General features: G+C 52.3%; 2 protein-coding genes and 1 long non-coding RNA gene across 18 annotated transcripts in view; 2 read left to right on the plus strand and 1 right to left on the minus strand.

The window, feature by feature from the left end:
- Positions 1-7,989, plus strand: part of Stimate (STIM activating enhancer) — a 62,482-nt gene extending 54,493 nt beyond the window's left edge. For 5 of the 16 annotated variants that reach the window (XM_087182397.1, XM_087182399.1, XM_087182403.1 and 2 more), the window contains 5 exons: positions 418-530; positions 1,555-1,632; positions 2,359-2,508; positions 4,415-4,525; positions 5,563-7,989. In XM_087182397.1, the coding sequence (XP_087038523.1) occupies positions 418-530; positions 1,555-1,632; positions 2,359-2,508; positions 4,415-4,525; positions 5,563-5,682 (572 nt within the window). In that variant the 3' untranslated portion in view covers positions 5,683-7,989. Of the gene's footprint in view, positions 1-417; positions 531-1,554; positions 1,633-2,358; positions 2,509-4,414 lie in introns of those variants that run through there. The other 11 variants (XM_087182400.1, XM_087182402.1, XM_004864356.4 and 8 more) reach the window with 9 other exon arrangements.
- Positions 7,990-8,162: 173 nt separating this feature from the next.
- Positions 8,163-10,135, minus strand: LOC147826479 (uncharacterized). The gene is made up of 3 exons (XR_015439604.1): positions 9,846-10,135; positions 9,126-9,767; positions 8,163-9,033 (listed from the first exon to the last, which is right to left on the minus strand). It is a non-coding gene; the product is annotated as an uncharacterized LOC147826479 (long non-coding RNA).
- On the plus strand, positions 9,501-11,343 carry Mustn1 (musculoskeletal, embryonic nuclear protein 1). The gene is made up of 3 exons (XM_021244161.2): positions 9,501-9,681; positions 10,735-10,867; positions 11,058-11,343. The coding sequence occupies exons 1-3, from the start codon at positions 9,673-9,675 to the stop codon at positions 11,162-11,164; spliced, it is 249 nt and encodes an 82-aa protein (XP_021099820.1). The 5' UTR covers positions 9,501-9,672; the 3' UTR covers positions 11,165-11,343.
- The last annotated feature ends 1,712 nt before the right edge of the window (positions 11,344-13,055 follow it).

Here is a 13,055-nt window from a genome sequence, read left to right on the forward strand (position 1 = left end):
TCATCTGAGGAAAGGAAGGATACTGTAGTCACTGGAAAGATCAACCACGGATAATAATAGCAGTCTTGCTTCACATAGCTTCTGGTGCCAGGGGACATAGAGCCTTTCTGAGTCCCAGCAGTGAGCACTTACTAACTTTAGTGCCTTTTAATTCTTAGAATCTCTTAAAAGAAGGACTATCTGGTATGTCCAAATTAGGAATTCTCTGATTCTGTTTCAAACACTGCATTTCCCTGTTAGGAGTGAGCTGATTTTTAGAGCTTCAGGGGGCTCTTTAGGTGTCTTTAGAACCAGGGTTCTGTGGTGTTGCTGGGGTATGAGGGCTCACCAGGACCTGGATGGGGAAGAGTCGGGTGGAGGTGTTGTCTCACTCCAATGCCTGGGTCTGTGTGACGAAGTACCCACTTGTCCCTGCAGGAGACCCTCTGCAGTGCGGTGCCTGGGTTGGGCAGTGCGCCCTTTACATCGTGATTATGATCTTTGAGAAGACTGTTGTCTTCATCGTACTCCTCATACTTCAGTGGAAAAAGGTTTGCCTCTTGTCCCTGCTACAGCAGCTCCCTGCTAAGCTAAGCAAACAGGACTTCCTCCTGTCACCCACACACTCCAGCCCTGGTGGAAAACCCACTTTGATTTTGTTTTAACTCCATGAATGGACCCTGGATTTGGTCTGATATGGCAGCTATTTACAAGAGCCTTAACTTGTCATTCTTTTACTCGGCATCCATCCGCTTCATTTACGTAAGTGTCCACTAAATTACGCCTGGGGATGTATAAACCTATGAAAATGCAGGCTCTGCCTGTGGGTTGCTCACCGACTAATTAGGCTTCAGACCTTGCAACTGTCATATCTCTGTGTCTGCAAGATACACTTGTCTTGGCCAATTATTTAACTGAGCCATTTGGGGGCTGCAGTCAGCTTTCCTGGTCTGTGACCACCAGCATACAGACACGCTGGTGAGTTCACAGTTTTCCCCAGCCTGGCCTCTGCCCTCTGACCCTAATGCCACGTAAATAAGCCTACACTGCTCATCTCCACGTGGAACAGCCCCAGTCTTCCAGAACATATGGCTCCAGTCTTGGCCTCCCTTTGGTTTTATCTGTGATTAGGCTATTTTTTTAAGAAAATAGGGCAGAGCATTTCAGAGCTGTTGTCTCACAAGGAGTGGTTGGGATGCAGGATTTCTGCTAGAAGGTAATCTGGCACCTTGCTGCTCATGTCACTAATGAGTGTCCACTGAATTACTCCTCCTAGCCCCCAAAGCCCACGGTCCCCACCACTTTGGGCTTTCTAGTCACTGTGGACACAGCTTGGCTCTGGCTCGATGGTTGTGAGCCCACTGCACTTGGCAAGTCCAACAGCTGCACGTGTTATCAGTCTCCATGGGGGTTCTCACATTAATAGTCAGACCTAGGGGACTGCACTTGGTACTGGGCTGGCATTAGGGCTGTTTCCATCGGGCTCTGGGGGAGTGTCCTAGCCTGGTCTCTCTCAAGACTTCCTGGGCACTGTCCCTGTGGCTTCCTCCTCACTTCCTCTGCTTCTCTTCACAGGTGGCCCTACTGAATCCCATTGAAAACCCAGACCTGAAATTGGCCATCGTCATGCTGATCGTCCCCTTCTTTGTTAATGTCAGTGCCACGTTACTGTTCAGAGTTTCAAGTCTGACAAAAAACTCATTTTATAGCCCTCAGGTCTTTCTGTGTAACCTGTTGTCACCTCCCCACTTCTGCCTCCAGACCTGGAAATGGCAGGATTTCTTCCTCAAAAGGCAGGCCCCTACTCAGGACGCCTGTAGAAGATGAAGGGTCCTGGGAATTTTCTCTGGCGCCTCCTGCCAGTTGCTCTCCCGCCAAGGCATCCCTTCCCCGTGTGTGACCCTGAATTCTAAGTCAGGATCGTTTTGAATGTGCGCCCATCAGTTTTCCTCATACAGACCTCAGAGGGGAATTTGTGAGCACAGTGGCTAAAAGTCAGGAAACCAAGGAATGCTAAGAGTCGGCGCACAGAGGCAGTGTGGCCACCCTTAGGGACCTGTGCAGATGGCCCAGAGCAGGTGTGCAGAGACCGTGCTCCTGAGCAGCCCGATAGGCTGCCAGTCACTTCCTATAAGAAAAACTCCTCAGTGAACAGGCCAAGAATTTTCTTTCCTGTTTTCTGATAAGAAAACTACAGCGGAGAAATACACATTAGGAATTTCTCCCAGAGCCTCTGGGAGATGATGGGGGGTGAGGTTTTTCTTTCCCTACTTCTGAATTTATGTTGCAGAATGGCTGTCGGGAAGGGCGGTTGTGGGACCACTCTGCTCTGCTTGAGAATGGCTTGTACCACAGTAACCTGTGCTTTTCCTTCCATAGGCTTTGATGTTTTGGGTAGTAGACAATTTCCTCATGAGAAAAGGGAAGACGAAAGCTAAGCTAGAAGAGAGAGGAGCAAACCAAGACTCCAGGAATGGGAGCAAGGTCCGCTACCGAAGGGCTGCATCCCACGAGGAGTCTGAGTCTGAGGTAGGAACCTCCCTGACTCTGAGTCCTGGCCATCATACCACTGGCCCTGGAGGTCTCTGCTCTCACATTTGCATTTGGTCTTCTCAAGTTTCTTGAGTGCTGAGTAGTACAACCAGAGAGAGGTAGAGGCTGCCCTGAAGAGTGGCCAAGTCACAGCTCCCACCCAGCCAGTGGCCACACCTGCTGCTGGGTGGCCCTTCCTAGGACCAGAGGGTGGAGCACAACGTAAGGGTGGTCTGCCCTCAACAGTCCCACTGTCAGTGGAGAAAGATGGCAAAGAAGAGCTGCCTTGTTCTAGGGAAGCTGGCAAGGATCTCGATGGGCCTTGCAGTTGACCTTCAAGTATTAGGTGTTAAATACCTGCCCACCACTAACAAGTAAGGGAAGTTGTTGGCTCAGCTACCTAGAAACTTATAAAATAAAGGAGGAGGCAGACTTCACAGGGGCAGCCTCATCTCTCCTTATTTCCTAATTCCCAAGTTCAAAGGTATGGGTTGCAGGGAAGGACAGTGGTCATGAGCAGCAGCAGAGAGGCAAGGATTTGGATGCTGGCAGCCCACAGCGCTCACTGCACATGTGTGAGCTGTGGCCTGCAGACTCGTGCACAGAGAGCTCCTCATCACGGGCAGTGCATCCTAACATCGAGGCACAAGGAGCACCCTGAGAGGTCCTGGGGCAATCTGCAGGGATTTTTGAAAGATGAATAGACAGGACAGAAGGTAGGTCTTCTCTAGTTGCATGTTCCCAGAATCCAGCACAGGGCTTGTCACATCATCAGAGCTTGGTGAACATGTGGTGAGTGACAAACAGCATTATAGACAGAAGCAACAGCTTATGAGCATTCAGTCATATTTTGGTGCCTGGGTAATGTCAAATTCATCGTAGCCGAAGCGGCAGTTATTCTAGAGTATAGGATGGAATGACAAAAAAGGAGGTGCAAGCAAAGTTTGAGCCAGGCAAGTAAGGTGCTTTGTGACTGGGGTGTGCTCGGACAGACAATAGGGAGCCAGTGAAAATTTACTCAGGCAACCGAGAATGGGAGGCCAGAAGCCCTCAAGACGATAGTGGTGGACATATGGCACACGTGCCTCAGCAGACATGCGAGCCAAGTCGCCCCAGCAATCGAGCGTCGGATAACAGCACACTTTGGGGCACTGTTGGCACTTTGTGATGTATAAGTGGGTTTGGGTTGCAGTGTGGGCACTCTGTTTCCAAAAGCTTTGCCATCACTGCCTCAAGAGATTAGTCCAGTGGAGAAATGGTAACTACTTGCCCTGCTCCTGGAGCAGAAGGAGTTCATGTTCCCCTGCACGGGTGAGCCTGGACCTCTCCAGCTTGGTGTAGGCTCTGCCGGTCTTTCCTTGGTGTTCAGAGGTCTGAGGCCAGCAGGTGCCACAGCAGTGAGCAGGGGGTGAGCATGTTTGCCCTGGAATCCCCATCTGCAGGATGAGTTGTTCAAGGGCCTCAGAAAAGCAAACATTCCTGTTTGCCTTCAGTAGCGACGAAGTTCTTCAAAGTGACCAAATAGTCCCTCTGAATCCTGCCATCCTATGTATGTCCCAATTTCTTTACGTTTTGAAAGAGGCTTTTTGGTTTGCTTCTGCTGTGTTTAAGGCAGTTTCAAGCCTCTGGATTCCGTATGTCAAACTGAACAATTTTTTTGCCAGGATAACCTCATGCTGCAGGTCCCTGTTGAATTAACTGATTGAGCTTGGGTCCAGCTAGAGGTTGGAAGAAGAGGGTGGGGAACATCGGCAGAGACACCAAGTCTGTCAGCTCAGTCCAGATTTCTCTTTATGTAAAGAAGCACGAGACTGGGACCTCCTGGAGCACCCCAGGTGTAGGGAAGGCAAAGGCAGAAGGCACTGCTGGCAGTGTCTCAGGCTTTATCTCTCCTCTGCCTCAGATCCTGATCTCAGCTGACGATGAGATGGAGGAATCCGACATGGAGGAGGACCTCCGCAGACTGACCCCCCTCAAGCCTGGGAAGAAAAAGAAGCACCGCTTCGGGCTGCCTGTATGACACATTCCAATGCTGGGGATGATGGGTTTGGGGCCCAGCCAGCTGCTGTGTCAGCAGACGGTCACCCCACAGCATCAGCCCTTCCTCCTCTCTCTGCCCTTCCTCTTCTACCTCCACTCCTGCTGCTGTCTCTGCCCTCTCTCCACCCACTCCCAGACTACTGTGACTTAAACAGAGGGAAGAGGAACCAGCGCCCAAGTGGGCCATGGGCAGCTGGAGGTCCCCCACTCAGTTGCACTACAAACACTGACCAAATATGCAAGCCAAGAGCTTTGTTTGTTTGTTGTTGTCCTGAACAGTGCTGTGAGGGATCCCAAAGCCCTTGTCCTGTGTCTGACTGGGTGACATGGTAGAAAACACAGGTACACACAGACCATGGGTAGATCCTCTCACCGAGGCTGCCAGAAGTGTGGACACATGACATGCTTGGGGTTAAAAGTCACTCGTTGACCAAGTTGGAACCGGAATGCTTTCTTACTCAAAATGGCTTTTGTAACTCTTGATTTCTAAAGCCCATTTTATGAGCTGTGACAGTGTTACTGTTTTTTGAGTATGTGTTTATTCCTACAAAATACCTATGGGACTAATGGGCAAAACAGATTTTTAAGTCTTCCGTATACTGTTTGACTTTTATATTTTTAAGTTATATTTTCATACTATTGTATTTAAAAACTTTTTAATCCCCAAAGAAATGGGTTTGTTTGCCTTTCATGGGTTATGAGCTGGTGGGAGGAAGAAGTCAGGAGTTTTTACTTGGAATATTGTTAGGTAATGTCTAGTGATGAGTCAAGATAAGATTCAGGGGGAGGTGGGCAATTTTTATGTGGAACCAGAAGCCCGGTGGGGTGTGAAGGTCAGGCAGGCCTGAGCATGAACAGTTGATCCAGAGCTCTTTGGCATCTCTTTCTGCTGGCATGTTACAGGTGTTAGTTAATTTTGGCTGAGAAAGGAGCCTTAAAGTTAGATCTTATATCCAGAGGAATCCAAACCTCCGGGCTGCTCATGTTTGTTCCTTGCCTCCACTGAGGCAGCCTGCAGGACCAGCCCTGCCCTGGTACCTGTCACCTGCTGTCATCTGCTTGTTTGCTCAGCAGTCTGGAGAACATCCACCTGGCCAAGTGAGTCTCTTTCCACATCCTCCAAAGCTGTGAGTGGACCAGCAGGGAGGGCAGAGATGAGAGAGTTCCCTGTCTAAATTCACAGCAGCACCCAGTGCTTCTAGGATGGTAGCACCTACTCCTCAGCATGGCCACAAGCCCTGGCTCTGACAGTTTGCCGAATGTGGTGGAGTGGGCTGAGCCCAGCACTTCCCTGCTGTGGAAGCAGCATGGTGGAGCTGCCCCGGGTTTGTCAAGCCAACAGGCAGCCATGAACATGCAGGAACAAGAAACCTCACCGCTGCAGTGTGGGCCAGAATACAGGGACAATAGAGACCACTCCATGCATCCTTCTTTTTAAACCTGTGTGTTTTACTTAACCATCCTGGGCCTGAATATGCATGGATGGTTGAGCCAAGCTGTTGAACCAGGCCTGTAGGACTGCCCCCTGCTGCTCATGGCCCTGCCTGTCCTAGAGAGAGGCGCACACCTTGGAAAGGCCCTCTCAGTCCACCTTCCTGTAGGAATGCATACACCGCTGGGGCTGTGGACTAGCCACGTAGCAGGAGCTGACTTTGCTAGCATGCCCAGCATGGCCACAGAGAGGAGCGGCTGGCAGTGGGGAGACATGCGGCCCATCTTGGGTCCTGCATGGCTCCTGCTCATGTTTGCACCTCTGGCTGCCATCTCATAGCTGAAGTCTTTCCCCACCCCTCTCCAGCAGGGCTCTGCTGAGTCCCCTTTGGGAGGACTGGGACTGACCCTCCTGGTGAACCTGTCAGTCCCTAATGGTGTCACTGACTTCTCTCTTACCTTTTGCTGTTCACTGTGCTTGGACAACCTGTGGAGCTGCCTCTGCTGCCTTCCTGGATCCCACAGCCTCATATGCAGTCCTGAGCTCCTAGTGTTTCCAAACCAGGCACAGAGGTGGGGAAGCTCGTCTGTGAAAAGTGGAAGCTACAAGTTGTACTGACATCAGGTGACTCCTGTCCAGGCTCATCCCAGCCCCTGCTCAGCAGTAGGTACAAAAGACAAAGAGGCAGTGAGAGCTGGGTTTCCCCTGAATCCTGATTTTTCAGTAAGGGCTGGAGATACAGAGCTGGCTTAGCAGAGATGGAGGTCTAATAGAGTCTGATCACAAGGGCCTACCTGGAATGCAGGCTTGGAGAGTGTGGCATCATGTGTTTGGCCTTACCTTTCTCCCGTGTGGATTTGTACCTGCACCCACATGCACACACACATTCACATGCTGCAAGAGAGCTTCCAGTAGTCACTGGGTCCCCTTGTGCAGTACTCTGTCCCATAAAAGTGGAGGTAGGGCTGTGATCAGGATGTCCTCCCGAGCTATCCTTCCCCCGTGTTAAGTTTCCTCACCACCTGCTCCAAGGTGCCTTATGAGGTGCAGCCCTTCACCGGCCAATGGCAGGCATCGCCATGCTTGAGAAGCAATGGGATACTAATGGATATCGTGTGCTGTTAATCTGATTTGTCCAAATCTGGACTTTGATCAAGTCACCCATGATGGAAGCTTGCAAGTCAAGGTTATGAACAAGTTTCTTGTAACTAATAAACCGATGAGGAAGAACTGTCATCTAACTGGAAGAGATGGTTATTGTTGTTATTTCCTTTTGCTGTCAATGGGACATTGACAGTGGCAAGGGGTGGTGAGATCTTGGTTGGCAGTGGCTTCTCAACCTGAGCATCCTGAAGATGTGCAGTGTGAGTCTGTGGCCCCTCAGCCCTCAAGCATGCCAGTGGCCTCCTGCCTCAGACTTTAACTTGTGCCCTCCCTGGCAACAGGGAGTCATAGGTTAATGGCATCTCACACCTGTTTCTTCAGGTAAAATATAAAGATTCAAATGCAAGTTGTGACTTCCTCTCAGCCTGGGGACACACAGAAGGCTGCCCCAGGACTCCCCAGACTGCACTGTGGCCCTGGGAGCTTCCTGCTGGCCTGACAGAGCAGCCACCTTCTAGGGTATAGGGCTGGCTCTTAGAAGTTTCCCACACTGTCAGCTAAGAGGAAGAGCTCTCTTTTACCCTGTGAGACATTGGCAGCCATAAGAGTTGTTGCTTTTGGTGATGGACTTTTAGTCTGACTTACTTTGAGCACCTTGAGATGGTGGGTCGGTAGGTAGGTTGGTTGGCTGGTTAGTTGGTTGGTTGGTTTGGTTGTTTTACATTTGATTTTTCTTTTCATGACGTTTACTAGAAGTCGGACCTACATGAGGAAAAAAACTGCCCGCCTCAGCTGCCATCCAGTGGTGTTGAGTCACAGAAAAACATTTTTGAGATGAAAGGAAAGATGATGTGCTTACATTGTAAAATGGTTTACAATAAAATTTGACAGCTTGTTACAGATTTGTTTTGTTTTTTTTTTAAGAAACCACTTTTTTTGGTCATTGGTTGTAGGTTTTCTGGAATTAGGACAGTGTAGTGGGTCAAAAAAATTTTTTTCCCTAGTGAGTTAGAAGGCTTTCCTGAGGAAGCAGAGCAAGAAGGAACAGTCTGCCTCCTGAGGAATTTGTGTTGGAAAGTAGCATGTGAGGAGTGAACATCCCACATGTTTGGCTCCAAGGCCTCAGAGCTGAACAGAAATAGCTGTGAGGCTGTGTTGGACCCTCAAGGACCACGCAGATGGACCTGGTAGAAGAGCCCTCAAAAAACCTGGTGTGTGTGCTCTGCCTCTTGGCCCTGTTAAATGTCTCAGGCATTCCCCATGTCCACATTTATCTCACATCTAACCTGGCAGTCCTCACATTGGCATCCTGGGACCAGAGGGAGGGTTGGGGGTGGAGGTGGAGGCATGACAGCAGTGACATTTGGGATAACCAAATGTCAGAGCCTGGTTGGGTTCCATGTGCTGGGAACTTTCAAGGCTAAAAATAACCACCAAAACAAGCTGGAAAGGCACTGGCGAGCATGGTGGTACACACCTGTAGCCCAGTATTTGGGAGATTGAAGCAGGAGGATTGTGAGTTTGAGGCCGGGTTGGATAGCAAGATGATGTCTTTAAAAAATGAGCTGGTGATCTAATGGAAAAAGCTTATACCTGGTCACATCCACCCGCATGACCACCCCAGGCTCAGGGTCCTGCCACATGCCCCTGGGGATTTTCCCCTGCAAAGATGAAGATGTGAGAGCTTCCAGCACTATGCACTCAGTGACCTTTCAGGAGGGCCAGTGGGCCTGTCCTGCCTGTCCATAGCTCGTAGCTGGAATGGGGTTTACTGACCCCTAACCCTCGTTGGGCTTTTAAACTGTTCGATGGCCAGCCCCACAGTGACCCATCTCAGAGGCTCTCCCTAGAACCCTCCTCATGAAGCCTGTTCTCCCTTCCCATCCTTCCTGGGCCCCTTACCTTCACCTTGCTGCATCCCTGTGCACACCTTGCACCAGTGCTGCCTAGACGACAAAGATGTCAGCAAAAACCTGATGCAGCAGCTCCCCAGACTCGCCTCAGCCCCATTTTTCTCCACCCAAGAACCAGTGCTCACCCCTTTCTTGGAGTCTGGAACAAATGCTTCTGAGGAATGGATAGGAAACTTCTGCCCTGCTGCCTTTGTGGGGTGGGAAGTCTCTTCCCGCTGGGATCCAGGGAAAGGGGCAGAAGAGGAAACAAGCACAGAGCATCTGACCCAGCTCAAGACCCTCCCATTTCCTCAAAGACAGCCTCCCACACCGGAATGGGCCCCTGCAGACTATCGCATTCCAGGACTCACATTCACACACACACACACACACGCGCACACGCACACACACGCCAGTCACCACTAGTGCCTGGCATCTGTTCCTGAGGGTGCAGGGTCTCCCCAGCTGTCTGCTTCCCCCAAGACACTGCCCCTATCCTCTCCAAGAATAAACTCTGAAGCCAGTGGCTGTGTGGGCCTGAATCATCAGGGAGCCTGTTGGAGGAGGGGAGTGACTTCCCGGGACCGGCGAGCAGGCTATATAAACTCCAGAGAGCCGGGCTTCACACATCTCTTCCCTCTGCTGTTGCCTTCCAGCGGTGCCCTCGGAGAGCCAGCTCACCCAGCACCCACCATGTCGCAGGTAGGCGATCCAGCATGGGCTGGGTTGGAGCCAGAGGGCCTGGGGAGGAGGCCCGGACACTGTCATCTCTGACAGCTGTCTTGAGCCTAGAACCAAGCATAAACAGGGCACTGCAGCCCCTGGGAGGCCAGGGACCAGCGAGGACACCCTGGGTCCCACCTTACCTTCATAAGTCCCTGTTAGGCTTGACTGGTTATTCCATGGTGGGGTGGTAGGGGTGGTGCTTCTGTGCGTGTGTGTATGAGAGAGTTGTATACGATTGTAGCTGTGGCCTCTGTGGCCATGCAGAGTGTGTGTGTGGGCACAGCTCTGTGTCCCTGTAGCTATCTCCCCAGCAGTGTCTCTGTGAGGTTGGGGGGTGCCCCAGGAGCCTAGCCTGGGCGGAGAGGGAGTCCCTGCACCTGTCTCCAGGGCTTAGGAAGGAGTAAGGCCCAGACTCCCAGGCGCCCGTGGTTGTGTGTATGGTAAGCACAGTCTGTATGTCCCGGCACTGGAGAGGCAGGCAGACCAGCCTGCCAAGGGGGAGGGTTGTCCTCGCTGCTCATTCTGTGAGGGTGCCAAGTTTGTAGTGTAACTTTGTGGCATTGGGGCTGTCTACTTCTCCCAGAAACACACTGAAAGTAAAAATGCTGGTATTGTGGGGGTTGAGGGTTAATCCCTAAGGGACCCCTTGCCATTCAGTGAGCAGGTTTCAGAACTCATCAGATGGCCTAGGGCTTCGAGGCCTCAAAGGCGGGCCTTGTCCTCTTTGCCCATTGTGCCCAACCCTGAATTTGGCCGGGCAGGCAAACCCATGCCAGGCTGTAGGGTGCTGCCCTCAGAGCTCCCTATCTGTTGGGGAGGGTAGCTGTGCAGGTCAGACCAAGGGGCAGGGAGGCTCCCGGGGGATGGGGTGTAGTCAACAAGGCTTCTTGGAAGAGGAATGGGCCTCAAAATGGCAAAAATGGGCCCCGTAAGCCTGGAAGAAGGGCTTGGCCAACCAAGGCACAGAAGTAGGGAAAGGTCTGTCTCGAGGCCTCAGGTCATGAGATAGGGTTCTGGGCACTTCAAAAGGATGGCACTCCTGAAGCTCCCATCAAGAAGAAGCGACCCCCCGTGAAGGAGGAGGACCTGAAGGGGGCCCGAGGCAACCTGACCAAGAATCAGGACATCAAATCTAAGACCTACCAGGTCATGCGGGAGTGTGGTAAGTGTCAGCTGCGGTTGATGGGGGATTGGGGGCACAGGTGTCTGTCAGTGGTGGGGAGAGAGGGTCTGGCTCCTTTTCTGAGAGTCCAGAACTCCTGGCCAAGGAGAGGCTGCTCTCAACACAGGGAGCCTCCTCCAGAGAAAGCTAGGCCAGGCCCTCATGGTACTCCTGTGCTCCCTTCCCCCAGAGCAAGCTGGCTCGGCTGCCCCATCGGTGTTCAGCCGCAGTCGCACAGGTACTGAGACTGTCTTTGAGAAGCCCAAAGCCGGACCAGCCAAGAGTGTCTTTGGTTGAGAAGTGCTCACCACTCCTCTCGCCTCCCTGATCCCCTGGACACAGGAGCCTTTCCCACGAGCTCTTTTTTATGCCGCAATGTGCCCTTCTCCCTGCTGTCTCCAGCACTGTCACCCCTCCCTCGCTGTCCCTTTGGCACCAGTGCCCTGCAAACACCAATAAAAAAGATACCCAATTGACCTCGGCATTGGGAGGGTGTTGGTTGGTCGTGGCCCCTATCTGCAGAGGACAGAGAGGACACGGTGGGGCACAGAAACATGCCTGTGGCCTTCCTGGGCTTTTGGGAAGGTCCCAGGGGATAATGCAGGTACTTTTAGGGCTACTGAGACATTAAAAAGAGTGTTGGATGTGGAGGCCTGGTACTGACTCTCTGTGACGTCAGACCAGTCTCTTTTCTCCCAAGCCTCAGTTTCCCCGTGTATACCAAAGAGGAGTTGAGCTGGAGTCTGTTCTGTGAAGGCCCACAGCGATACTGCTCAGAATGAAGTCAGTGGAGGCCTGGTGCGTGCCCCTCCCCCTGCCACAAAAGCCACTGAAGTGCTTCCAAGGATGCCATGGCCTTGTGGGACCTCAGCCGTCATAGCCCGCTACCCCCACACCCTTGTTCTCACTGCCTTCTTGACAGTTTGCACATCCCTCAAAGACAAGGCCAGGGCACGGTTGCTCTGGCCAGTGACAATGAGTCTCCTCTTGCAGACAGCAGGGGAGCCCCCACCCCTTTCCACCCCACCATGCTACCAGGTTCTCAGCAGTGTATGAGCCTTCCCTCTTCAGGCCCCTGTCCCGTGAGCATGGAGCTGTCAAATCAGGAGACTTGAGACCATCGGCTGTGACGGCCAAACGGCAGCAGGCTAATGGAGGCTTCTTCTGGGGCTGGACTGGCAGGCCTTGGGCTTGTGGTGCCTGGCACAAGGCTGATGCCATCTAGGAAGACCCCCTTGTCCCCCCGGCAAGTGGACCTGGCTGCTCAGGCCCTTTCCCACATCCCCAGCTAGCCTGGCCTCCTTATATAGCTCTGACTCCAGGCTAAGCCCATGCTCTGTGCCCCGTGGGAGCAGACCTTCTGTGGGAACCAAGCCTGGATTGCCCTCTGGGGCTTTGGGGAAACTCTTCCCCCAGGTGCAAAAGGGATATGTTCCCCTGTGAACCCCATCCGAACCCCAGAGCCAAAAGTGTGAGCAGTATGGACGCGCACAGAGGTGAGGCTTCTAGTCATAGCCACACTGAGGAAAGGAGAAAGCTTTATTTGCAGCTGTAGACTTACTCCAAAGTCTATGATCCCCTTCCCCCCAGGGGCAGATGCTGCCAGCTTTGAGGAAGCCAGGACTGATGGTGGAGACACTGCCCCGAGGCCCTGTGTGGGCACCCACAGCAGCCGGAACCCTCGGGCTGGTGTGTCACTGAGCTGTCCTCCCTGACCCAGAACTTGGCCCTTGGCCACACTTTTGTGACTCATCTTAACCCACATGTTTCCACAGACTCAGGAGCTGGCCATCCCAGAACCACCAGGGAGTGAGTGTCAGCTGCATCCAGGAGCCTGATATTTGTTCATTTTATTACCATTTGTTATCAAAGCAGCACTTAGACTTTATTAAAGGCAAACAGAAAAAGCCACCAAGAACACTACTCAGGCCCTTGGGCAGCACCCCACCAGGCCTGCTGTGGCTGCATCAGACCACCCTGACTGTGTCATCCTGCCGTCTCAGGCCACCTGAGCCCACCCACCACCACACCCACACCTCCTCCAGCAGCTCAGTACAGCTGTCTCTTCTGTGCCTTGCTCTCCTGTCAGTGAACTCCCAGCATCCCACAGATAGACATCTGTGACCCGGTATATTGTCAAGTTGCGGACCTGGTTTGGGGCCCTGCTGGAGTTGAACCTAGAACCCTG

Source organism: Heterocephalus glaber, unplaced genomic scaffold, assembly GCF_053883595.1.
Source record: "Heterocephalus glaber isolate CG9 unplaced genomic scaffold, H.glaber_assembly_v1.0 deba00001472, whole genome shotgun sequence".
Taxonomy (NCBI): Eukaryota; Metazoa; Chordata; class Mammalia; order Rodentia; family Bathyergidae; genus Heterocephalus; species Heterocephalus glaber.

Excerpts from the sequence above, each read along its gene's own strand:
- Mustn1 (XM_021244161.2), top strand. Across the intron at positions 10,868-11,057 it reads CCAGGTCATGCGGGAGTGTG|AGCAAGCTGGCTCGGCTGCC; the intron begins GTAAGTGTCAGC and ends CCCTTCCCCCAG.